Raw genomic sequence first — 26,217 nt, 5'->3', positions numbered from 1 at the left:
CTCACCCACAAACAGAGCAGATGCTGATTATAACCGTCGGCGCTTGTAGGCACACACGAGAGGAGTGGTCCTCATTTCTCATGTGAGTGAGTGAGTGTGACTGATAAAGTCATCTTGGATTGCCCTGTGACTTTGACAAAACAACACAAGGTGTAAATTCCTAAAAGATGCATCAATTAACCAGAAGATAAGATAAACTATTCCTTTATTTGTCCCAGATGCGTAAAGCTGTAACATTGAGAAATTCAGCACAGTCAAGTTTTCTGTTTATTTGTTTGACTTGCTTCTTTATTTAATTTAATTTTTTTTAAGTAAGATTTCAAAGGGTTTTGGTTTAATTTTGTTACTGCATGGGCACCTCTGCATTATGTTAATACAGCTGAATAACACTCATCTTGAAACAAGAGATTTGGCTTAAAAAAATAAAATAAATAAAACAACACACAATGTATAAAGGCCTTTTGAAATCATTTTATTTCTATTACATGTTTGATGCATAATGGTAATCTTGTTTTTTACTTGCATTATCAAAAATCATCATACGTATAGAAAGACATTCCAAGGTGTGGACTTGCTTTAGCAAAAATACATGAAATTAAACTTAAAGCTCCAAACTATAGATATTGAACAAAAAAAAAACAAAATTAATTCAGCACAATTTAAGGCAGTTCAAAACTGGACAAAAACACTCATGGATTTTATAACCTTGCACCACACTGAAAATTCACATAGCCTGGACAGACTGCCAGTAAATATTTGTTTTTCCTCCTATGAAATGTGTTAGCTACCGTTTTACGCATGCCTGCCGAGCAAGGGTGCCATATGTAGGATTATGAATAATTATTATTTTACACACCAGCAACATGGCCATGACAAAAAAAGTATCAAAACAAGAATTCAAACTTGCAACATAAATTACAAATGCACACTGCACACACAAAACATATACTTAGTAAAACTTAATAACAAAATGTAAATGTAATGATACAGTATAAGTACAAATAAAATATAATGTTTCTTCCGACCAACTATTTATGGTATTTCTCATCTCAACTGTAGTACTTACCATACTGTGTTTCTATTCCAGCAGGGGAACTTCCGAATGTTTGTGCGTCACTCCTTTCCCTATTTCCGCTACTTCACAGAAACCTGTCCAACAAGTGCAAAAATATTGATAGTTCACGGCATAAACCTCAAATTTCCTATATATGGACGCAATGTCAAGAAATTATAGATGAGAGCCTTTGTGCCAAAGCTGCACTGCATCCTTTAATATGTGTGACCTTGGGAGTCAGATAAAAACAAATCTTATCAGTGAGGGATGCACAAAAAGTATTCACAGACAATTATTCTGCAATGTAAATTCCTTTGCCAAAAGCCAAACATACATATGAGACTCAAATAGGTCACACAGAAAAAAAAGGCGAAATGTTGAAAATGTTTTGAGCAGTTAGATGATGTCTATTTCAGAAGTGAGATAAACAACATAAAATCATCTGCTCTGTGTATGTACGTTAAAATAAGACAGCTAAACAATAGACGTTTTTAAATAGTGATTTGTCTCAAAAAAGACATATCCTCTTGAAAAGAGCCAGATGAGCTTTTTGCACTGTCTAGAAAGGATGATTTATATTTAATATGTAGCAAACATCAAGTTCTGTATCATATACATTTAGGAAGACGGGTTTGGCCCTTACGTTTGTTTTTGGAGCATTCCCATTTTGTGCTTCCGTGATTTGATCTGCATGAGTCGTCATCTCCACAACTGTGTGAACCTGTTTGACAAACAGTAAAATGTACATAAAATATTTGTGGATGAATAAAGAGAAACCAATTATGCACAGCTTTTATAGATTTAATAATGCATATGTCGTTCACAAAAAGCTTTTGACCAACTGAAATTTTGAGGTGGGAATAATATGCCACACTACAGTGCTGCACATATCCTTGTGTTTCGTTAAAAGGCCTGGGATCAAATCTGGAGTTATTCAGATTAATTTAAAGATGACTGGATCAAGAAGACACAGATGAGTGTTTTTCTATCCTAAATTCCCAATCATTTAATACTAAATTGAACAATAATATCAACACTTCTGGATCAATGTCACTGTACTGTACACAAATAATGAAAATCATTTCTTTACTAGTTGGTGAGTGGTGTACAATTGATTGAGTGGAATTGATGAACAAAGTGTAATTACGGTGATGTTTACAGTTACATTATTCGAAATAGACCACCTGTCCTACATCTGCTCTTCTATCAAATTACACCACAGCACAAACATAGAATTTGCAGGATTTGATACATTGTGCGCATTCGTGTGACAAGCATGACACGTGCACACAAAATTATTCCTATACGCTGCACTACAATATCTCTGAAAAGTACTGCTGACTTCTACGGTTAAGAAAATACCCACACCATCTTGGTCCTGGAAAGAGTATAAAAGGTGACTAGGACTAAGCAAGAACTAGTATTAAGTATGTCCATGGGGAACATTGGAGCCGATACCCCCATTCGTGTATAATGGTTGGTGTTACTATTAATTGTTTTCACAAGACACCCGGCACCAAGTGTGTGTGTGTGTCTGTGAGAGTGTGCGTGAATGTGTGTGTGCGTGTGTGTGTGAGTGAGAGAGAGACAAAGGGACAGACAGCTAAATAGTGAAAAGACAGACAGACACGTCACTCCCCAGGCCCAAACAGTGTTGTAAAACGAGGTTCACATCCTCCACAAATGCTTTTTGGGGTAAGGGCTTCCCATCTTCATATATGCACAGCAAGCCCAGACCGCAAAAAGATTCGTAAAGGACAACTCCCAGATCCACTTCTTGTCCACGACTCCTCTGGTCTTCATCATCACCGTCATTATTATTATTGTGGTTCTGGAGGGCGTGTGTGTGTGTGTGGTTGTGTGGGTGTGCGTGTGTGAGAGAGAGAAGCCCACTGGATCAGCACCGCTTTTCAGCCACGCAATGTTGTCATTAAAAAAAAGAAGCGTTGTGGACTTTCACATGCGGCTGAGGTTTTCCTGTGATTCCATTGGACGGAACCAATCGTCAACGACCAATTGGAATGCTGCAGAAAAGAGCACCTATTAGCAGATGCTATTAAATATACCTGATACGCATGAATTGTGTACTTATGAGTAACCATGTTGTTTTTAATGATAGGTTGGATCGTTTTTTACTATTTTTACCATTTTTATTTTTTACTATTGTGCAGAAACGCTTGACCCATAGTCCAAATTTTCTGTGTGTGTATAAATATTAACGGTGTATATTTTTTACTTCAAAACCTAGAGCAAAAATTGGCCCCACCCTCTGTCTCGGTTTCCACGGGAGTCGTCCAAGCGTTTTTCATGCGTGGACGAGTCTTTCAGCCGGTCACGATCCAACCCGCCCCACCACTACACCCCCCCCCCCCCCCCATCTGTCTCGAGCTCAACAGAGCCAGACGCCACTGACGCAGCACACGGCGTGCTCACTTTCAGCAGTCACGACTCAAGCCTCGACGCGCACAAAGAGACAAAAAACTGCAAATAAGGACTCAAATGTCACTATCGAGCTCTATTTGAGGCGGTGAGCAGATTTTTATTTGATTATTTCATTTCAGTTTTACCTAAAACACCATCAGAAGTCGGAGGGGTCTTTGTAATCACATTTGAATCAGAAAAAAAGAAAATCTATCAAAACAAATACACCCTAAATGTGTTTGGTGAAAAATGAAAGTGCACTGAATGTATTTGTAATCCCCGGAGTGGTGTATACGGACATTGTGGAAAAGAGCACTTCAGCACCACAATGAGAGGACAGCTCCCCACTCATAACACAAAAACATATGTATTTAAAGCTGTAATACCCGATCTTAATAGCTCATATTTCCATTAAAGAGCTAAAAGCAAACACCCTATTGCCAATGCATGCAATCATCACCACATCTACTCGTAGTATTCCTAATAGGGTGATTCCCTTTGTGGAAAAAGATCCCCCAAACAGTAACATTTACTTCTCAGCTACACAGAGCAATGGCATGAACCAAAACTGAAAATGACACAAATGATGCAAAACAGGAAGACGCAAGATAGAAGGGAAAGGTTCCACAATACTCACCACGCAAGCTTGAGGAGTGTCACCATGTAGGAAAATAAAAGACCAAATTAAACTGTTCTCTGCTTTAAAATGTGCTCGCGCTTTTCGGTTCTTCCTACTGTGCACACACTGTACTCTTGAATGGTGTGCCTTTTATAGGAGTGATGCCCCCTATCTATTTCTGGATCACGATCCAACCCTGTTTCTATTTTTAGCATGCGCGTGATGAAAAAAAAGAGGGAAAAAAAGAAAAGCTCACAGAGGTTCCTTGGAGGAATTTCGTGTGTGCAGCCTTCATCACCCCCCGCCCATTTACCCTCCTCAACCCCCATCCCACCCTCTCTCTCGTGCATGGTTATTGCGCGTGCACAGAGGCGTCTCCTCAACACACTGGGTGGAAATGCATGCTCATCTTCTGCAGATTCAAAATGAAGGCATGGCCAGTGCTTATTAAAATGTACAATTTGCCTCTAAAGCAAAGTAATCATAAATCACTCTAATCTCTACAAATGACATCCAACACAATTGTATCTATTGAACAAAATGTCAAGAAAAAAAAGTGACTTCCTTCTCTAGATGGCTGCGTCAGTGTTGACGTCAGGTGGAGAATCTCCCGCTTTGAAGATGGACGCAGGAGCATCCATGCACAGCTTCTGGGGCCATTGTGGATAAAAAAAAAAGAAAGAGAAAAAAAGGTGCACCAAATGCATGATTTTTTTCTTTTTAAAGGAGCGAGATGCCGTGAATAAAATAAAAGCCCCTCCTTCTCTGCCGTCACAATGGAAAGACCATTTTATTATTTGCGCACACCTCAGGCTTGCCTCAAGATTGGAAGCTCCACAGCGATAACGTAAAATGTTTGCAACATGCGCCTCAGCTGGTGATCATGAGGACAAATACTAAAGCCTTCAGGTTGGGTTTCCCCCTCCAGCAGAGCCATGCACAGGCTCCAGGTGTTGACCCCCTCCACGTGTGATGATGCAGAGCTACAGAAAGAGGTGGAGGGCTGCGGACCCCTCCACCTCAACCCCATCCCCCTGCCTCCCCCTGCACAGGGCAGAATGCTGAAACGCGTAGTAACGGAGCACCGCTTGGCCGACTGATGATGCTATTTTTAACTCCCATCCTCAACATGCCTGCCGCTGCGGCTTTCTCTGCTCAAGGTGGCCTACTACTGTACACAGGGCTGGTGCATGGTGAATGGTCAATAGCGCTGAAAGATGATCGGGTAAAATGACGATCCAACAGCGCATCCGGCGGCTTCCAGCCTTTGTTGCAAAATAGAAAAACACAAAACATGCAATTACTTTCAATAAGTGCTGAAAGAAAGAAAGAAAGAAAGAAAGAAAGAAAGAAAGAAAGAAAGAAAGAAAGAAAGAAAGAAAGAAAGAAAGAAAGAAAGAAAGAAAGAAAGAAAGAAAGAAAGAAAGAAAGAAAGAAAGAAAGAAAGAAAGAAAGAAAGAAAGAAAGAAAGAAAGAAAGAAAGAAAGAGAGAAAGAAAGAAAGAAAGAAAGAAAGAAAGAAAGAAAGAAAGAAAGAAAGAAAGAAAGAAAGAAGCGGCAGTTGCATATACAACAACGTTGAAATGGAACTATCCGTGGTGCTGAAGTCAATACTGCGTTTTCTCACCTTTGCATTTTTTTCCGGCCCATGAAAGGACCATTCAAGTCACAACCGCAAACAACCACGGCAAATTTCACTTGTTGGTTTTAGTAAGGTGAGAGCCAGCCACTGTAGTGTGATTCCCACTCTGTGATTGAAAAAGTGTGAGTGTGAATGCTTGGGCTCAATGTGCCTTGTGATTGCCTGGCGACGAGAGTTACGGGTGTAGTCTGCCTGTTCATCCACATGATGTGATATAAGATTCAGCTTTTTCAAAAATGTATTTACTTACTTACATTTCACTTGATTGTTTTTTATAATTCATGGCATTCCGTTATTTTTCATACTAAAAATGAAATAGTACACACGATCAATACTGTAGATAAAGTACTCATACAAGCAAATCCAATCATTTTGATCCTCTTAAAGTTCTTCTTACTTATACTGTGGAAGTTTCTCCTCCTGGTTATATTATGTAATGTTTTAGTGAATGAAGCAATGCACTCGTGTCATGTTCAGCTCAAATCAGGTCCTGCGCTGTTTTTCTGCAGCAACTATAAAAAGTCACTATCACTGAATTATGTAATACCTTGCAGCAATATCCGTTACTATACTGGGCAGTGCTGTGCTAAAAATACAAGCTCAGATGTGAGACGATGCATTGGAACACAATGATCATCAAAAGTTTAGTGTTGGAAGAAATGCCAAACTTTGGACAGGGGTTTGCCAATGACTTGAACAATGAATGAGGGATCATAACAGGCTCTCCCTTTTAAAAATGTACACTTTCATGTCAAAAATGAAACAACTTTAGAGTCCATGGACAACGTGTGCAAGGGATGCTGCTTGATGTTAATAGGTTACTAAATTCTTGTGAGAGTGCACATTTGTCTCACAAACGCAGTAAGCAAGCTACCTGCCCGAGTTACTCCAGCAGTGAATATACTACCAGTCCGAAAACACTCAATGGGTTCAGAGTCTCACACGCTCATTCAATGCAGTGGCGCTGTGGTGTGCCAAGTCACATGCCTATTACATAACAAGGCTCCTACTGCTGGGCTCAACGTCCCTAACAAATCCATGCATGCTTTGATGCACATGGGCTATTTATATACTGCATCTAAGATAGGGCTGGTCAAAAATACAACTGCGTTCAATTATTCATTCAGAAACATTTCCTTGCAGAGCTGGCACAGAGTTATGTTGGACAGGAATAGACCAAGGGGCTAACAATAAATAATGCACATTAGGAATGCAGGAGTCTGTTCAGAGGGTGGGGGTAAATAAACTTGCATGCATCGCGTTTGTATTTATAGCCCAGTGTGCATATGCTTCAGCCTCTCTGCAACCATCCTGTTCTTTTACTGGGTTCTAAAAATAGCAGACTGCACTGTGCTTGTGCCATTTTTAGGTCTTGTGATTTAAGTGTGTGGGGGTGGAGAGATGTAGCATGAAAGAAAAATGGTTCGCACTTGTGCTATGTAGTTGCACTTGTGTCTGTGAATGAATTCTTTCATTCAACCCAAAGCATTATATTGATCATTTGCTGCCAATTGTGTCTTGGTTTTTATTGCTATAAGAACCTACAATGCCTTACAGTAACGGTCAGTTTGAGGATATGACTGTTAGGTCACAAATAATCATGATGAATCAAAATAAGCAAATCAGCCAATCGTAATTCGGTATGTCTATCATGGGAATTGTAATCTGAAGCATTTCAGATTTTTATTATGACGCAAAATGTAGCATCTGATTTGATTAATGTGTAAGTGATTATGCTAAGTTAGAGGCACCAGGTAGATGGACTGCTAAAGCAGGTGTACTATTTCATGTTACTTGCCAACACTTGTAGCCAACGTTTAATAACTTTGGGAGGATGCAACAATTTGTGTTACCTAACCCTTTCAAAACTAATAGTTTCACCGAGGTCACATTTCAAGACCATTTATTCATCAATTATTTATGTATAGTATGTAATATGATGAGACAATTATATGGTTTCACAATTATAATGACCCTCTAATAGCAGACCAGACTGTGAGTTGTGTGATAGCTGATAACCTGGCAGCCCAAGAGGCCAGTAAAACGGATTTTTATTAAACAGACTCCACAACCTGATTGGCCACTGTGGCACTTTTGGACTAGTTTAAATCCCCCAGCAGAGATTGTTTCTTTGTAGGTATAGATATATGCTCTTTTTGAATACATACAATTGAATTCTTGCCCTAGGGGTGGTCATCAGGGGTGCGGCATCAGCTTCCACAGGTAGACAGATGACACAAAAGTGTCTCCTGATGATAGAATCCCAATTGATACCCTTCATCACTGAATTTTAGATACTATGTCATGCAGAGAATTTCCAAGAGTTTAACCAGGATAAAAAGAGGTCTTGACAAAGTGCAAATATGCTAACAGAAAACAAGAGTGAGTAATTGTATGACAATGTTAAGCTCGTGTTGCACCTAAACTCAAGTACAAACTATGTTGAAATAAATTGAAGCCAGATTGAACTTACATGTTCTGTTCAAACTGAATTTAGGTACTATGATTTAATCAAGGTCATCCAATCAATAAAGGTTCTTGTTTAAAAAGTCTTTATATTACAGCATTTTACAATATGCCAATTGTCTCTGTGCACGGCAAGCACAATTTTCAAGATGCGTCCTTGAAAATGTGCTAAATGTAGCACCAGAACCTTGAGTTATTTTTGAAGCATCTTGGACACTGAAGTAGATCCTCAGCAGGTTTCTGTGACGTAAAATCATTGGCATGCATCCGATGGAAATCACACTATTCAAGACAATTAGCTCATAATATCTACCATATGAGGTGACCTTGTAATAACAAAGACGGATTTGTTTAATGCGAGACCACAGGCGGCAAGCGCTAATGTTTCAAAATACAACTGGATCCGTCCTGGGTTTGAATCAAACAGCGGTTTCTTGAAAAAGTCTGACGGTGCCACCATGTGGTCAGTTCGACGCATACAAGCAGGCGTTCGGCTATAGAGGTAAGCTGTCAACCGGGGTGTTTATGCTTTTTATTTCCCAAAGAGAAATAAATGACGCACAAACATCAGTTGAAATCCACATACTGCCTTTAATATTGTACATTTAATACATATTCCACCTTCTATGGCCAGAAGGAAATCCATTTTTTTCTTTTGTCTGATTACCTTTAAAAGCAAACGCAGCAAAATTAAGTTTTTTTTTTTAACTTTTTCATTAAATTAGCTTTGAGCAAATCTTTTTTTTAGGTCCCATATAAATAGGAATGATGACAAAAGTGCGAAGATTACCGTCCATTTCATGAGCGGAAACGATGAGGGCATATATTGTTGAAAACTATCTGACTACTGAGATTTGAAGCACATTCCACATTCCATCTCAGCAATGGCTTGATGGACATACTACGGTGTTGTAACCCTTTCAATTAAAACTTATCATTAAAATAAATTGAAATCTCCTGCCCACATGGTGCACACATTTCGGTATTGCTGTATTTTGTAATTGTATGACAACTGTTATGGTCTTCCCTTTTATTTTTAATGCCAACTCTTGCATACATATTAAAAGGTCATAATCAATAGTAGGGCATATTTGCCAAATTTGACTTCCCCTCCACATTTTCAAACATTAAGTGTTAGAACTGTGCACTTACTGTAAGTCTTTAGAATACTGTAGCTGTTGTAGCACTTACAAGAGGCTGAATGGAAGTTTTTCCTTTTGCACAAGTTAACTGCAGGCTCTAACAAGAACATACGTGTGCTATTCATCTATTGTGGGTACGATGCTGACAACTTTGATTAAGGATGACGACGCTCTCTCTTGGTAAGAAGGTAACACTGAATGGTTCTCAGGCGGTCTTTGGCAGGGGCAAACTCTGGCTGCAGTTTCAACGTGGACTCATACCAGTGCATTGCTTTTTCAAACTCCTCCTGTCATAAAACAAAAACCAGAAAGAATGTGTCCATATGGGCTCACCCACTTCATTGATCCAAGTGGGGTGAAAATAATGATTGATTTACCATAGCAATGTAGACATTGGCAAGAGTGAAGTGGTTAACTACAAAGTGTGGAGTAATCTCAACAGCCATACGAGCAACTGTAAGAGCATCTTCCCACAGTCGAGCATTCTGAAAGATGTTGGCCAGGCTGATAAGGGGGACATCCTGGTTAAGAGTGGGGGGGAAAAACACATTAGGAACTACAAAACACCAAATGCATGTCAACTTGAAATACACGGATGCTGCCTGTGACTGGGACAACACAGAGTGTAGTTTCATTTTGCAGGGCAAGTACTTTGTTAGTACTGGAATACCACGCAATGGACCTTGAATTGAATTCCATGTTTTTTCAATAAATTTATTTTTCCCGCTACTCTGCGATTAAATACTACTTTCAAGAGAAAATGAATTCTCAGTATTCTAAGTAGGAGTGTTAGGCCAATCCTAATCACATGGATTTGCTGTGCATTTTTCAATTTTAGAGGTGTTGATTTAAGATTACTTTAATAACCAACAGATCTGTCAATTATTTATTCTACTAGTTGATAATTGAACTATGAAAAACGTTTTTTTCCAAATCACCATTGCTGTATTACATAAAAACAAGACATTAATTCAAACTGACTGAGCAGAAAATACACGCACATTTTATTATGATTTATGTTAAGATTAAGTTGCTGATAAGGTCCACAACATGATTGAAAAGAAAGCCAGCAAATTGTCTTGAATACTGTGTATCATGAGTACAACAGACAATTTGTGCATGAGAGGTGCAGTTATCATTTTTCTCCAGTTGGTGTCACCATTTTTGCATACAAAACAACACAATCGGACAAGCTTGGACATTGTTTCTACAACCTAAAGTTGACCCAGAAAGAAATTAATATGAATAAACACTCTGTACGGCCCCACAAAAATGTACTTTTCTTCTGTTTCACCTAAGGGGCTCAGCAGAACAACATTCAAAGTCAAGAGTTCAAACATTGAATTGTCTCCTCTTTTCAGTGCAAAGTCATCGTCATCTGACATGCTCAGCCATTCTCAGACATATGTGTAGGTATGGAAAATATCTATTGAAACATATTTTGATACTGACAATACTGTCAAGATCGCAACATTAAAAGTTAGGTACAATATGGCTTTTGGCAATTAGTTTTTCTCACTGCCTTTCTGAATACAGAGCCATTAAAAATCAATTTCAAGTTGATCCAATACTGCAGAGAGGAAGTTTCACACCACCACGAAGGACGAATGCGCTCATTGAAAAAAATCTGAGGGGAAAATATCTCATTGACTAATGCTAAAGGCAGAGGGATTACTTACCTTCATGTGATGGGGTGCGTAATTGAGGGCCTGTCGTAAGCAGTCAATTGCTCTCTTCCCTTGACCTTTCACTCTCCAATAAAGTGCAGCCATACTGGATAATACCCATGATGTCTGGTTCTAGAAAAGATCATATTCTCAGCAAAACATTTGATTTAAAAGCCCATAATGATCATATTATAGAGTTGTCGCAAAACTCAAATTTTGACTGACACTATACCAGCATATACCGCAATATAAATTCCGACTTACCTTCTCCAATACTTTAGCAATTCGAGTCCCCACCTGTTCAAAGGACTGAGGAGAGAATTCTTCTTTACCAAGGTTTTGCAGGACCTGAGGTCAGGGCCATCAAAATGATGTTACGATAATATACTTTGAGTATTTGATGATGATTTTTTTTTTTCCATTTGACCTGTTCTTTGGCCTACCTCACTGAGTTGGCTCTCTCCTGTGTAGTGGATGGTGGCTCGATTAGCCATGCCTGCGAGGTGGTCAAGGGTGTGCATACTGGCAGCGAGGTTTGCATTGCATAAAGGCTCGACAGCTGGCTCCTGAAGTGGGGTAGCAAAATCTATATGCTCTGTGATGCTGGGGGAAGGAAGCATTGAAAACATTGTCATAACACTAAACCATAGATGTATAGGTCATCCTCCGTTTACAATGGTAGAGCATACTACGGTTCAAGGTTATGAATGGTGTGCAATGAAGTAATTTACACTGCAGCATAAGAATACACTGTCACGTGGCACAGGAAAACACATGATTTGCTTGTTTTATATTCATGGCATATTTCATACACTTATGACATTTATGCCTTCAAACTGATGATCATTACCTTCATTGTTGGATAACGTGGAAATTTACCATCTAGATAACTTACTCGATGTTCTTGGCAGACACGGCGAGCCAAGTGCTCGCTGCAGTGGTGAGGTCAACCCTTCGTGTGCGCTGACACTCCTCTGGCCCTGGCCACCCAAGGCTTGTATAATCCCTCCAGCGGCCTGCCCAAAGAAGACGACGTAGATTTAGGAGTGCAGCACCTTTCAATACTTGTCCTCAATTCACACTGACTTAAGTCAATGGTACCTGGAGGACCTGCTGATGGGATAGTTGGTCCGCTAATCTCCAGAATAGAATGTCCTTCAGACGCTGGCTCCGCACCCTGGCTATCATCAGAGATGGCCACATTGTCAGACCCATCCGCCTTTGCCTTTCTTACTCTCTTTACTTGAAAGGTGATCTGATAATTAACATCAAAGATACAATCAAAAAGGCCAAATAATAGGTTTATTACTGCGGCTTATTTTACGTGGTCAAATTTTATGGGGTAGGAGTTTGAGCCATTACCCATTCTGAACCATCATCATCTTCACAGTTTCCAAAGCAGGGGCCTCCACCACCACGGGGCCCCATCACACGGTCATTCTTGAGCACCCGGATTCCTCGCAAGTCACCTCGTTTGCCACCGACATCCAAAGCCCCCTCAAAAGCTCCCATCAGGTCTTCTTTGAGCTGCCACTCCTCCTCACCTTCACCCCCTCCATCTGCGAGTGAGGGAGTTGTCCTTGAAGAAGGGTGAGCGGCCTGCCGTTTTCCCGCAGCCTCACCAGACCCATTTGTGTCCAAGATGACCTCTGCAGCAGAGAAACAGAAATTGCAATTAGGGAGGAACAAGTACCGATAGCAGGAAAAGGTAGGTATCTGTGCTGATACCACCTTTATTTCAAAGTATTGGTAATAGCGACAGCGGCTGATACCAATATCGGCCGCGCTTTTGTGACCTTTTGCAATTATCTGTCGTTGTTTTAGGAGGGAAATTGTAGGTATCAGAGGCACTAGTATTAGTATTGGTGTCTACTTGAGTACTTGAGTACTTGTACTGAAAAAAAAGTGGTATTGAACCTCGATAATTGCAATCATGTCAAATAACAATTAAGATGATGCCTTATTGGGATTTTAGATATTACTTTGATGAATCCTCACTATTTTCTATAGTTACTGACAGTGACTTGAGATAAAATCCATACTTTCAAAGAGCAGAGAGTCCTCTATGGTTGACATGGAAGTAGTCTGCTGTTTTTCTTCATCACCCCCCCACTCCTCCAGGTGGATGGCAAGTTCATCTTCAGCACCGCAAGCAGAACCCTCTGGACCAACACACATTGGGTCAAAGCCATTAGAAAAAACACTGACCTATCAATGGTCTAGTAACATGATAATATGATGATCTTATCTGCTTCAATAAGTTACCTAATTAGATGTAAAAAAAATAATAATAATAAATACAAATGGCGAGACCATTTGTATCAAAGTTACTCACGTGAGCAGGGTTGTTGGTTTGAAAGATTATAAAGGAAGGGATAAAACTGTAGACAACGCAAAAGAGGTATGCTGGCACGACACTGTTGACAGGCAGCAAAGGATGAGGAGGAAGTCAAGGAGGACACAGCTGTCATCAGTGTGTGGCGAAACAAGGCTAGAGCTCCTGTCACATTGCCCTGGGCCAACTGCAAGCTCACCAAGCTGAGGAGTGCATGGGGCTGGTGGAAGAAAAGTGAAGGTGTTCAAATACCAAAATGTAGTTTTGGTACTGAACACAAGTATGTCTATTTCGAACAGTGTAAATACACACATTAATACAGTGTTAACATGTTTCAGGTTATACACTGGCAATGTACTACTGATTAGTTGGCAGGTGCCAATTTGGTTTGCTGCAACTACAATATTTCAAGAAAGTGACAAACCCATGTGTAGTTACCTCAGTTGCATTGTAAGCCAGCGATTGCTCCACCAGTGTTTGCGATTGGGTGGTCAATCCATAATGTAGCATCAAATTAGCAGCATTCGTGAGGGGCAAATGGCGGTGGGCCGGTGGGGTTTTCATCCACACTTGCCGCAGGCATTGGAGGGCACGACTGCCATTTCCTTGGGCCCGCCAGAATAGAGATGCTTCATTGTAGAGCTGCCAGCTGTACAATTTGTCCTGACAAAGGTATGCATAAGGATAAGGTACATATTGTTAGATTAGCATATCAAAGTATTATGTGTGTTTTATGTTGCTTACTAATTTCATCATTTCAGCAATTCTGGAACCAATTTGTTCCAATGTCCAACCACCACTCCGGAGCTGTAATATCTGTAATCACACACAATGATGATGTTTCAGCTCTCTTTTACACAACTGCAAGATACAATGTTGCATCTAATAGTTTACTTGTGAATTAAACACAGAAAAAATACACATCAGCAGACACCTGGGAGGCATAGGGATCTGGAAGCATCCTGTCTTCCAGAAGCCAGTCTAGTGAAGAAGGCAACGGAGGGGAATGTACTTGGGCGAGAGAACCACACTCTGGCAGGGCCACTGTTTGAGGAGGACTATGAGTCCCATAAAGGAAAGATGCCACTGAGCTGGATGTGCACAGATAGAATACAATTAGTTGCATTACCAACCCATAAAATACACGCAGATCTTGAAAGTGCGTACTTGCCTGTGATTCTTAGTTTCAGACAAAAGGTGGTATGTTGGCAACAAATGTGCAGCGGGGACACTTGGGTATTCACTAATGCAGTATGACCTCTGAGGCCACAACAACTTCTGCATAGCCTACAAAATAAACATGAATTCATGAGGTAAAATCAATTTTACTGAACAACTCAAGACCAAGCTTAATGCAAAGTGGCAAATTTCAATTGAAAAATTCAAGAGGAGTGAATTGGTGAAAATTTACTTGGCTTGTAAAAAGTAAAAAAAAATAAAAAAGTAAAAATAGTTGAGTCTCCGGAGGGTTGGTCCAACTATGAAGTTAAACAAAGCCTGCATCCCTGATTATCTGTTGGCGAACACGTTGTTTTGCACGCCTCACCTTTATCTAGTAACAGGTGATATACTAATTTAAATATTAAGATGAGCAGCTAAGGTTGTAGCAATAAGGAAGCTCAGCTAAGTGATGACCGAGAGCCAATTTGAAGCACTGAACCAAACTGTCTAAAACACTATGTTACAGCTAAGAATACCTGCATTACGGTTTTGGGGGATGAACAGATTAGCTAAAAGTGTTTCGTTTCTAAAAGTGGCACTATAATTACTGTACATTTTTTAACGTACAATTACCTTTCAACTCTCAAAGGTATAGATCTTTATTCAAAGGTATTAGAATTTATCACGATAAAATATCTTCGACACAAAAAGAAATAAAAAATGTTCCAAACTCTGTTCTGCTTAAAGAAATACACATCAACCAATATTACCATAACACAAACACATACTATCTGTAAAATGTCTCTTTCACAATGTCACAATTTAAAGTGTGAAAAGAGAGTTTGCTGTAAACAGCAATCAACTGTAATGACTGTATCCATCTTGCCTGTGTGTCATCATGATGACTGCTCCAGAGGGCAGCAACAGGGTCCTGATCACCTGACACAGAAGGATGGAGCTGAGGGTTGCGTGTTGACTGGTTTGAACTCTGATCTGACACAAGTGCCACACTGGATGCCACTGATATCTCTTCGCCAAACTATGAAGACAGAAAAGCCAATAAGATCAGTCAGTGTTCTTTACTTGATTCGTTATTTTGCCAACAGTTTTTTTTTAATTTTAACCATAGCTTTTTTTGAACAAGTGGGGACATACAGTCAATGAGTGATGGTCATGAAGTTTTAAAAGTTTGTAAAAATACTGAAAGCAATCTACAGGTGCCAAACCACGAGTATGTGTAGCTCCACTGTATGTAATCAGTGACAGGACACATCCAAACTCTGACACGTTGAGAGAAACTGAACCTGTGTCACCTTAAAAACAAGTACACCTTGCCTAAAAAAATAATACTAATAATTAGGGCTGCACACTATATACACTATATATATATATATATATATATAGTGTATATATATATATATATATATATATATACACAAAACATACAAAAAAATCAATATCACAATATTGGCCAATGAAATACGCAGATTGCAAAGATATGCAATAAGTTTCTCACAAAATTTATTTCACTTCAATTTATACTTGACTAGTCAAACGCAAACTTTAATGTGCATCTTCATTCAATAGTTGAACATTATCTAGAATAATTAGAATTCAATAGCAAAGAATAAATTGAGCTTACTTATTTGCCACAACACTTTGTTCATTCGATAATACAAATTTAATTTCTTGAGGTACATGTCAAATACTGCTATATTCAACAACCATATCACATATGGCATGTTTTTCCAATACTGTGCAGCCCTACTGTCAATACTGACAACACTTACTTGGACAAAATGGACATGTTCAAACAGGTCACCACGGTGATAGCGCACAGGCAGATCAAACGGGCAGTGAAGGCTGAGCTGCTGTTGACCCAGGCGGCAAATTTGATGGTTCCCTGTGCCAATAAAATACTTCAGACTTTGATTAAATCAATTGTTGGATCTTTTGTTTTTTTCAAGTATGTTTGCTTACTAATATTATTACATCACTTTTAAAGCATTACATTCGCCTCCAATGTTTGATGTCCATCCATCTATTCTCAAAACCTCTTATCCTGTTCAGGGTTGCATGGGGGGCTGGAGCCTCTCCCAGCTGATATCGGGCAAAAGGCAAACTAAACCCTGAACTGGTTGCCAGCCAGTCACAGGGCACATATAGAGATAAACAACCAGCCACACCTACGTGCGCACGGCCACCGAGCAGGAATCAAATTTGTCAAGTGTACTCCTAAACTCATGTGCTTGATTAGTTATGAAAATTCATTTTAAATTTTTAAACACAAAATATGTCAATTTTGACACCATGATTGGCATTTTACCAAGTTGAGCTTCTTTGGCCATTTGGGTCTCATGGATAATGTTGTGCAGGATCTGCTCTTCCTGCAACAGCTTGTGTTTATCGAGCGCCTCCTGCTGGCGAAGGTAGTGGTCATGCTGCTTTTGGTATTCCTTGAGCTCATTCAGGGTTCTCTGCAGTGACCTATACATAGAGAACCATAATTAGAGCTACGTATACAATCATATAGAAAAAATGTTATCGCTTAACTGCATTATTGAGTTTCACATGATTGTATCAAGAAAAAGACAAGAGAATATCTGTGGTGAAAGTTGGGCAGTGTTTTAGTAATATAGTCATGTTTGCAGCATTTTGGTGGTTTACTGTTCGTAAAGATCGTCTTCACCCAAGACACATTTATGTCACAAACCATTTCAGGTAATCAAAAAACAGAACGAAACACAAAGCACCATTTAGAGGTAAAGCAGTAGCCTAATGAACTATTGCACTCGCAAACTAAAAGTATTACTCAAGTCAAAATCAAATGTAAGCAATTAAAAACAATCAGAGTACGCACTTCTTAAGTAGTTATGTTTAACGTTTGTTAAAATGGACACATGCAAGTTCCTACCTGTGCTGGGCTTCGAGGCGCTGCTCAAGCTTTTGCTGGCACAGCACGGCATGCTTCCTCCTCAAGGCCAACTCAAAGCCTGGCTGGGCCTGTAATGCCTGTTCATAACACAACACTGAGTGGTTGTATTCCCCAAGCATCTGGTAGGACAGAGAATGTCGGAACAAACAGATTTGTAGATTGCACATTGCTGGTTTTCGGTGAACAATAATTCTTAGTATGTAAAAACTGAGTTGTATTTCATCATTCCACTGACCGTAAAAAGAAAACACATTGGTTTGTGCGATATTTTGGGGGTGTAAATAATACTAAGGTAACCTTGTTGTTTTTAGATAAAACTGGCACTAATGCAGTAATGTGTGTCATTTCTAACTCACAGCATAAATGTTTCCCAAGGTGTAGTGACTGGTAAACAAGTCAGAGGGCAGGTCCAAGGCAGCGTGGGCTAGAACGGCAGCATCTGCTGAGAAATGAGCACGGTGCAGGATGTTGGCCATATTAACCAGGGCTATGTCTTTGTGAGGCCTAACGACACACAAAAGGGAGGGAATATGAACATACGTGGCTGCTCTCCAGCAAGCACACTCAATTGATGCATCATTGTGATGAGGTTGACAATACCTAAGGGAAAAGTGCAGAGCGCGCACCACACAATCCATTGCCCTTTGAGGCTCGTTCTTCATACGCCAAAAGAATGAAGCCATGTTGTACAGCACCCATGATGATGTATTCTGGAACATACGGACAGACATGATTACATTTTTGTGTTGGAATACTATTCTGACCTCTGGAGCTTCTTTCTTTTAATATTCCACACAGTTGATAGCTTGCAAACACAATCCAAAGAGCAAGGAGTTTTTCACAATATGTGCTTGTAAAAAAATGTCAAGCGCTTACCCTCAGTAATGCTTGCTGGATGCGATGGCCTACCACGTCTATACTGTGGCCCAGTTTATGTGACAAAGCATTATAAATTGGGTCCTCCTTGGAAAGTAATGGGGAGGTAAGGTTTGCCCTCTCTTGCACACCCTGCAATATACCAGTAAGAATACAGACATGTGAAGTCTGCTCACATTCATAGTCAGGTGCATATACCAAGACCTTCTTGCATAACACAGAATACGTGTTCCTTAACAGTACGACAATAAAGAATGCCATACAACTACAGTAATATTAGAGCTGCACGATTTTGGCCAGAATGGGAATCCTGATTATTTTGATCAATATTGGAATCACTGTCATTCATCACAATTATTCATAATGTTACAAAATCAGGTGTATTTTCAGTGCACTATTTTTCAGTAAAAGTTTATAAACAGTTTTGAGGGCCAATGACTTTTTGAATATTAATAAATATACAAGGAGGGTGCAAAAATATACACCTCATGGGTGAAATTAGTCACATTATATGACGAGTGTGTCTTTTTCAGATTTGATTTATATTATGTGTTTAAAAAGCATTGTGTGCTTTCCCTTTTTTCTTATTTTCTCTTTTCTTCATGCGTTCTCACCCACCTGTGCATATTGTTTAACCCAAAAATTTAACATAGCTTTTACGAACTCCAACACAAGCTTATTCTTTTAACTGATTTAAAAGAAATAAAACTACTTTCAAGAGATACTTAAACTGGACGGCAGCGAATGCAGATTCGTTTTACATCACAACTACTCTAAAATTGTGATATTCTGATGATAAGATGACCATAATACTCACCCTGAGATGCTGGAACGCATGGATGCTATAAGGTAGTTCTAACACTCTTGCACAGTCTGGCTCTTCTAGATCGGGAGGCAGAGCCGAGAGTAGATCCACATGGTCTTCGGGGCTACGCACAAGAGGGCAGAGGTACGATTCATTAAAAACATCTCATGACATCTCACATGTTTTTTTGGAAAGGAAGTGCAAGACTTACCGGATATCTTTACTCTCTAAGGAGACGTAAGTGCCATCATACAGGTCGAGGTCACCAAGAGGTACTTTGGCCATAATGCAATCTGCATCCTCTCTGTAGTGTCGCTGCTCTAGTCCTGTATCCCTGTCCTCATTTTCTTCAATGTGAATTTTTTGTGCCACTAGCAGCTTCTGCTCAAAATTAAGAAAAGGAACAGTCGCAGGTGGTAGAGAGATAATCGTATTCAACTTCAATAAATACAGCAATCCCTTGCAAATAAAGAGACTGTCCAAGTGCAAAGTAAAGCATAATTGACAATGGCTTAAACTAAATTTATTTATGGATTAAACGGCAAATAGACCACAAAGAAGCTACTCAAACAGTTAAAACAAATTCAAAACTTTCTTATATTGGTTACCCTTAAACATACAGTATTAATACAGTAAAAATAAAGTAAGAATTTTTCTTTTTTTAAATTCAGATTGAGTAAAACCTTGGAAGTACTCCTAACGTCCACTAACAACCCAGGCTAAACTTAATTAACACTTGCCAGGTATACAAAGCTTAGCTGTCAATGAAAAGCTATCGGGAAAACTCACTCACCTCCAGTTTCTTGAGGTAGTTAACACGAGACTCTTGTCTCATGAAAATTACCACGTCATGCGGATGCTTGAGATTCATAGGTGAATCAACCTACAAGTTTAGTACGGGGAAAGAAACCAAATATCAAACTTGAGGCAAAATAATCACACTAGTCTACACAGTTTCAATGCTCTCCATCCAAGACTCCCCCACAAGTTGTCACGTAAACAAATCGCAACTGTTAAGCTTATTAATCAATGATTTATAAGCAGCATATTGGGACGATGACAGCTGGTATGTTTTGGTCATCTTGACCTCAACCAACTCTGCGCTTTACTACACATCGTTGAGGCTTTGTCGGCAGGGAAACAGATCTGACATAGCTCAAGTGAGCCAACAAAACTACATGATTAAAACCCGAACAAAGTAAATTAATATACTATATGTTACTGGTAAAGCTAACAGAGATAGCATCTGGAGCTAGCAACAGAGAGGCTCAATGAGCTGTCATACTTGCTGTTGTATTTTTCCATCCTCGGTGACAACCCAGTGGGTCGTAGCGTCTCCGGCGTCCACTATGAGTATGCAGAGGAGAATGAAAAGCTTTCCCCGAAATGTTTTTCGCGAACAGCTGACTCGACAGGGAAAGGAGTCCAGACTGATTTCCTCGATGTCCGCCATTCTTCTGTCTCCTTAGCGCTGTGGCAACAGCTGAGCGACCTCCGACCGCATCGTGGCGCTCAACTCACTTAGCACCCCAAGAGACCGAAACAATGGGCTCTTTTAGCAAAGAAGCACAAATTGTTGTGTGCGTACTGGAAGAGAAATTTGATTGTTTCCATCCATACCTGCAAAAAGTTGCAGATGGTTTAGGGGTACACTTGCCTGTCTTGTGTGCCGATACCGTGAGTTCATTTCTCGCACATGATGCGATGCGAATGTGTGTCTGACAAATACAAGATGATACGAATCTGACACATTTAATATGGCCGCTTAGTTAACGTATAATTCATTAACCATTTTTGTGCGGCTGCGATCTCTATGTTCTGACGTATGATGACGTGTTAAGACAGGAAATTCTGTACAAAGATTAGTTTCCAACTTTCCAAGGTAACATTTTAACAAGGTATTTGTCTGATCTGTTCTGTGTTTCAGTGTGTTCGGAAGAGTTGGGTGCCATAACGTTTTTATTTGGTGTACATATTTGTTTTAAAAATGGTATTTGGATGAGACAGTCCAGACTGCAAAATTAAGTTCCGCATGTGGAAGTTCGGCTAGTCTCCTCAAACGTCTGTATGTTTCTATTGATTTAATGATTATAAGTATCCAACATGCATGTACATAATATTTATGCGAACCAATAGAAATGCTTAGTCATATTAGCCTACGAAACTAAGGTAAAAACAATAAACATGTGTTATAAACAACCGTGTTTCCAGTAAACCACTTCGCCGTTTGTATATTCATGAATAATGAATAATTGTTGTAGAATTCCTCAATAAGTCAAATTCCCCCTACGTCCAGTTATTTTAAAGTGTTTGTGAATGTACGTAAATGATTGGTCAGTTACCAAAATATTGCGCAATATCAGGAAGATGAAATGATTGTATGTCATTGCTCACCACTTGCTGCTTCATCTACCTCCAGATGTCTTGCTCTGGTAGTCACAAAGGGAGTCTGGAGGCGGTACGTTATGATGGAGCTTCTGGTGGTGAGCTGTCCAGTTGTGCCTTGGCAATGCTGGAACACGAATCCCTACAAAGTCCCTCAGAAAAGTCTGGTGCCTCTACTGTTCTCCCATCTACTGCCCTTGTGCAGGGCTACGATGTGGAGTTTGATCCACCACTTGAGAGAAAATATGAGTGTCCTATCTGCCTAATGGCTCTCAGGAATGCCATTCAAACACCATGTGGGCACCGTTTCTGCAAGAGCTGCATTGAGAAGTCAATTCGGTAGGCTTTTGTATTGCTTTGACATGCAACATTAATTTGCTTCATAATGAATTCATTCACTGCAGTCACTGTGTTAATTACACTGGTCAATAGCAAATTTGAATCAAAGATGGGTTTATATGTCCCTAAATGTATTATCGAGACTGATTTGAATTTTTTAAAAACTTTTTTCCCCTCCAATCACATCAGATAATTTCATTTTTTCTTTTTAAGTTTGACCCATAAAGGCTTGCGTAATACCGATTTTACCGTCATTTTTAGCTGACATCTCAGAAAAAAATAAACTTGTTGCTGAACCTAACAGTACTAAATATATTACATATTATATAGTTGTTATGAGCCTGCAACTAACAATTATTTTAATGTTATTTTGTCAATCAATGAGTAATTCTTTTTAAAAAATGTTTTAATTTCCACTCCTTTATTAAAAAATCTGACATTATTTCAAACTGATCAGTGCATACATTCAATTCAGAATGAGCGAAAAATGAATTGAAAACACATTTGCTAATTTCAATTATTTGTTCCACCGCTAAATGTTTATATCATTACTATGAAAACCTGATGCACTTGAGAGAAAAACAAAGGGCAAATTCAGAATCAGCACAAAACATTAATCAAAAAGTTAACTTGCATCTCTGATTAAAAATGTTGACTTGTATTATTTGTCATCAATAGCATGTACAGGTATATGATTGTGTAAATGAAGTGCCATATATTGTTTTCATGAAAATTTTTCTTCCTGAAATAAAGGGACACAGGACAGAGATGCCCGGTGGACAATGAAATGCTGTTAGAAGACCAACTCTTTCCTGATAACTTTGCCAAAAGGGAGATTCTTTCTCTCACTGTCCGCTGTCCAAATGCTGGGTGTACAGACAAAATGGAGCTCCGAAATTTAGAGGTGAGAAAATATCGACACTACATTAGGAAGCCAGCATAAAATAGAAATTCGCCTGATGTAATTCCTTTATGTGAGTTAGCAAGTGCTTTGGATTCAGGTTGTGGTCATTCCCATCAAACAATGAAGTTATGCCCTTTGGACGAGTGAGTGTTGCCTTCTCATTTGCAATTGGTATAACAAATAATCCTCAAGCGTTGATCTGGAGTTTAAGTCCAAACCACATCTTCATGTATGTGATTCTGTAGTGTTGAGGGCTGATGTGATTGTAACCTCTGCTGATCTGTTTGCGATTTCTTCCGCGATGATGAAATGAGCCTCATGAGGCATCGAACCGGTTGTGGTTCAAGAAAAGGTTAATTTCTCCAAGCTTCATGTGCACACAATACCACCTACAGGACATGTGTATAATTACAGGGATCTGGAGCTTAACCACACAAAGGGTCATGCATAGATTTTGACCAGTTCAGAATGTACCCCAGCTATGGCCTGAGGACAAGCTCCAGCATATCCCTGGAAAAGTGAATGGATATACAAAAGATGTTAAACTGGTTTCAGATCATTGTGGTAATGTTTACAGTCCAAGCCGTTACTATAGGGAATTGTAAACCTTTTTTAGCATTGGGCACCAATATTCACAGTTTTAGGCAAGACCTGGTCTATCCCCCCCAAAACAGCTCAAGATGACTGTAGATAACATGTACCCATTCTTGACTTTTCTGCTGTTTTCCTTTCAGAATCATTTGGCCCAATGTCCATTTGCGACTGTGCCCTGCCCACAGTGCCAAGAGGCCGTGAGAAAAAGTCACTTTGAGAACCACAAAACCATAGAGTGCCAAAGGAGACCCATGTCCTGTCCAGACTGCGTTGCGTGCTTTGTATACGAGGAGAGGGAGGTACTTTTTTCTCCCTTTCCTAACCGATTCTTTGAATAAAGTATAGCAACAGCAAAGATTTTTAACTTACTGTACATCATATACCTGTACGTTCATTTTCTTTCAATTTGTCCATTTTCGCTCAGCTTCATGAGCAGCAGTGTCCGTTTGCGAGCATCAAGTGTCAGTACTGTGAGCTGGATCTCATCAGAGACCAGGTACGTTAATCATTTCACAACCACACAAATGAGACTACATAGTTGGCACATAAAAATATTTCCAATCATTCACTTCCTGTCTCACTGTCAGCCTTGTTGATAGTGTTAGTAGCGATTACTATAATTCCCTTTTTTGGGGTCACCCTCACAAATCCCCGACCTAAACTCCAACTCCTTCGGAATTCAGTCGCTCGGGTCATAACAAGAACCCCTTCCTTCTACCACATCACCTGGAGAGATGAACCAATCATAAAATGTGTCCATCTGATTTGTTAACAATTAGGCTGTTAAAATTCTGTCTGAAAATGTTTTTCCATTGCTTTTGTTTCAGATGGAGTCTCATTGTGATACAGATTGTCCCAAAGCCCCTATTGCCTGTACCTTTAGCACTTTCGGATGTAAGGAAAGGGTAAGTGATGGAGTGTAAAACAAATCTTAAAACTTGGACATTCATTTGATATTCCACAGAACATAAATCTTTGCCGTTCTTTATAGATGCAGCGGCACAACCTGGCTCAGCATATGCAGGAATTTACGCAAATGCACATGCGCTACATGGCGGAGTTTGTGCGCTGTCTTAGCCTTAACGGCACCACACCAAAGTCACTTTGGGCTCTTGGACCATCTGTTTCATCTGATGATCAGTGTGCAGCATTTGCATCATCTTGTCGGGGAAGTCCAAGCGGTGGCAGCAGCTGTGGCCCATCCCACCCGAGCGAAGAAAAGCAGAGGATCCGGGATATGGATGGACGACTTGTAAAACAGGATCACCAGCTCCGTGAGCTTGTCATCTTAGAAGAGACTCGGGTATTTTCCTATTCCTTCCTACTTCTCCTCAAGCACAAATTCAGCCGGGATAGGCTATAGCTCACCCTCCACCCTGAACTAGGATTCAATTTAGAATATACGAGCTCATTGAATATATAAGCTCATGGTTGCCGTCTCATGGTTGCTGTTTCCTTTCAACAGGTAGCTCAGCTTGCACAGCTCCAGCAAAGAGTAGCTGTGCTAGAAGAAACAGTGAAGGAGCTGGAGGCTCAACAATGTCATGGCATCTTCATCTGGCGTCTCAGAAATTTCTCCGCCTACCTCCAGAACCAAGAAGCCGGCTTGCCGGTGGTCGAGCACAGCCCAGGCTTCTACACGGGTCAACCGGGCTACAAACTGTGTCTCCGCTTACAACTTCAAACACCCAATGCACCACGCTGTTCCAACTACATCTCCCTCTTTGTCCACACCATGCAAGGAGCTTTTGATGGACAGCTGAGCTGGCCTTTCCAGGGCACTATCCGTCTGGCCATTCTCGACCAGGGCCCTGAAGCTCAACATCATATGGAGGTGATGGAGACTAAACCGGACCTTCAAGCTTTCAAGAAACCCATCATTCAGCGTAACCCAAAGGGGTTTGGCTACGTGACTTTCCTGCACCTGCATCAATTGAGTCAGCGAGCTTATGTCAAGGATAACACCGTCCTCATCCGCTGTGAGGTAACGCCACGTTTTGACATGTTCCAACGTGAGGGACCAGCAATGCAGCCCAGGGGTCCCGAGGCCTCACGCGACTAACTTATACTGCATGTCAGTCATGCTTAGTTTTCTCAAGACTGCCTTGAATGTGCAAATATGCTGGTATTCATCACCAAGTTTCAAATATCTTTTAATGATTCTTACTTGTATGTAGTTTTATTTTAATCAGGTTAGAAATATCTTGCATGTATGCGCATCATTTAACAAGCATGTTCATTTAGTATGAATAGGTTTGGTGATTTTTATATGTAGATTTTCTGCCAGAAAACTGACTGTTACTACCACATAGCACAATAGTTGTTCGTTTGTTTGTCTGTCTGTTTTGCCAACCTTTTTTATTACCAGCACATGCAAAAAGGAAACGTGTACTTGTCAAGCCTCCTTCGCGCTCACACTAGCCGCTTGTGACTAGCGCTAGCTCTGCACAAGTAGTGAGTAGTGCATAAATAGAATAACAATTAGGATTATTGACTGAAAAGTATTATATTTAGGAGTGAAACTTTTTTTTATTATTTAAGTTTTATTCCCAAGTTAACACCAACAGTGTGATTAATTGCAAATGATGTATGTCTTTAAAATGTGCCTTTGCATTTATCTAGTTATTCTCCAACATTAGCAACCACAAAGTCGATTAGTCTATGGCGGTAATAAATAAGAAATAATTAATGATGTTTGCTATGGATGTGCCTTTTTTAATTTCAGTGCAATGTCTTATGTGTTTGAGATAATGTTGATAATCATTGAAATGTGAAATATTGCTCATGGTTTGTTTTGTTTTTTCCCAATAACCTGAAATAAAGATTCATGTCATCTACGTAGATGCATGGTACTTTAATGCAAATAATTTTTT

The 26,217-nt window shown here is 39.8% G+C and overlaps 2 protein-coding genes and 1 long non-coding RNA gene across 7 annotated transcripts; 1 reads left to right on the top strand and 2 right to left on the bottom strand.

Annotated features, from left to right (window-relative positions):
* Positions 1-756: 756 nt before the first annotated feature.
* On the bottom strand, positions 757-4,301 carry LOC133152239 (uncharacterized). The gene is made up of 3 exons (XR_009714096.1): positions 4,113-4,301; positions 1,698-1,775; positions 757-1,149 (listed from the first exon to the last, which is right to left on the bottom strand). It is a non-coding gene; the product is annotated as an uncharacterized LOC133152239 (long non-coding RNA).
* Positions 4,302-8,772: 4,471 nt separating this feature from the next.
* On the bottom strand, positions 8,773-20,733 carry ttc17 (tetratricopeptide repeat domain 17). Its single transcript, XM_061276172.1, has 25 exons — positions 20,408-20,733; positions 19,916-20,005; positions 19,334-19,503; positions 19,135-19,246; positions 18,318-18,449; positions 18,042-18,151; positions 17,798-17,945; positions 17,421-17,560; positions 16,833-16,993; positions 16,297-16,409; positions 15,393-15,545; positions 14,517-14,632; positions 14,280-14,436; positions 14,090-14,161; positions 13,784-14,008; positions 13,346-13,565; positions 13,053-13,172; positions 12,373-12,659; positions 12,112-12,265; positions 11,906-12,026; positions 11,454-11,613; positions 11,275-11,358; positions 11,023-11,142; positions 9,721-9,864; positions 8,773-9,630 (listed from the first exon to the last, which is right to left on the bottom strand). The coding sequence occupies exons 1-25, from the start codon at positions 20,573-20,575 to the stop codon at positions 9,499-9,501; spliced, it is 3,609 nt and encodes a 1,202-aa protein (XP_061132156.1). The 5' UTR covers positions 20,576-20,733; the 3' UTR covers positions 8,773-9,498.
* Positions 20,734-20,860: 127 nt separating this feature from the next.
* On the top strand, positions 20,861-26,202 carry traf6 (TNF receptor-associated factor 6). 5 transcript variants are annotated; one of them, XM_061276179.1, is made up of 9 exons: positions 20,861-21,004; positions 21,542-21,605; positions 21,713-21,846; positions 22,600-22,750; positions 23,485-23,643; positions 23,769-23,840; positions 24,172-24,249; positions 24,336-24,647; positions 24,810-26,202. In XM_061276179.1, the coding sequence occupies exons 2-9, from the start codon at positions 21,588-21,590 to the stop codon at positions 25,404-25,406; spliced, it is 1,521 nt and encodes a 506-aa protein (XP_061132163.1). In that variant the 5' UTR covers positions 20,861-21,004; positions 21,542-21,587; the 3' UTR covers positions 25,407-26,202. The 5 variants fall into 5 exon arrangements, with proteins under 5 accessions (XP_061132163.1, XP_061132159.1, XP_061132161.1 ...); XM_061276180.1 differs by having other exon boundaries at positions 20,943-21,020; XM_061276175.1 differs by having other exon boundaries at positions 20,865-21,004; positions 21,542-21,846.
* Positions 26,203-26,217: the final 15 nt, after the last annotated feature.

This window comes from Syngnathus typhle, linkage group LG4 (genome assembly GCF_033458585.1).
Source record: "Syngnathus typhle isolate RoL2023-S1 ecotype Sweden linkage group LG4, RoL_Styp_1.0, whole genome shotgun sequence".
Classification (NCBI taxonomy): domain Eukaryota; kingdom Metazoa; phylum Chordata; class Actinopteri; order Syngnathiformes; family Syngnathidae; genus Syngnathus; species Syngnathus typhle.
Note: the sequence above shows the minus strand (reverse complement) of the source record. Positions and strands in the feature narration are given on the sequence as shown.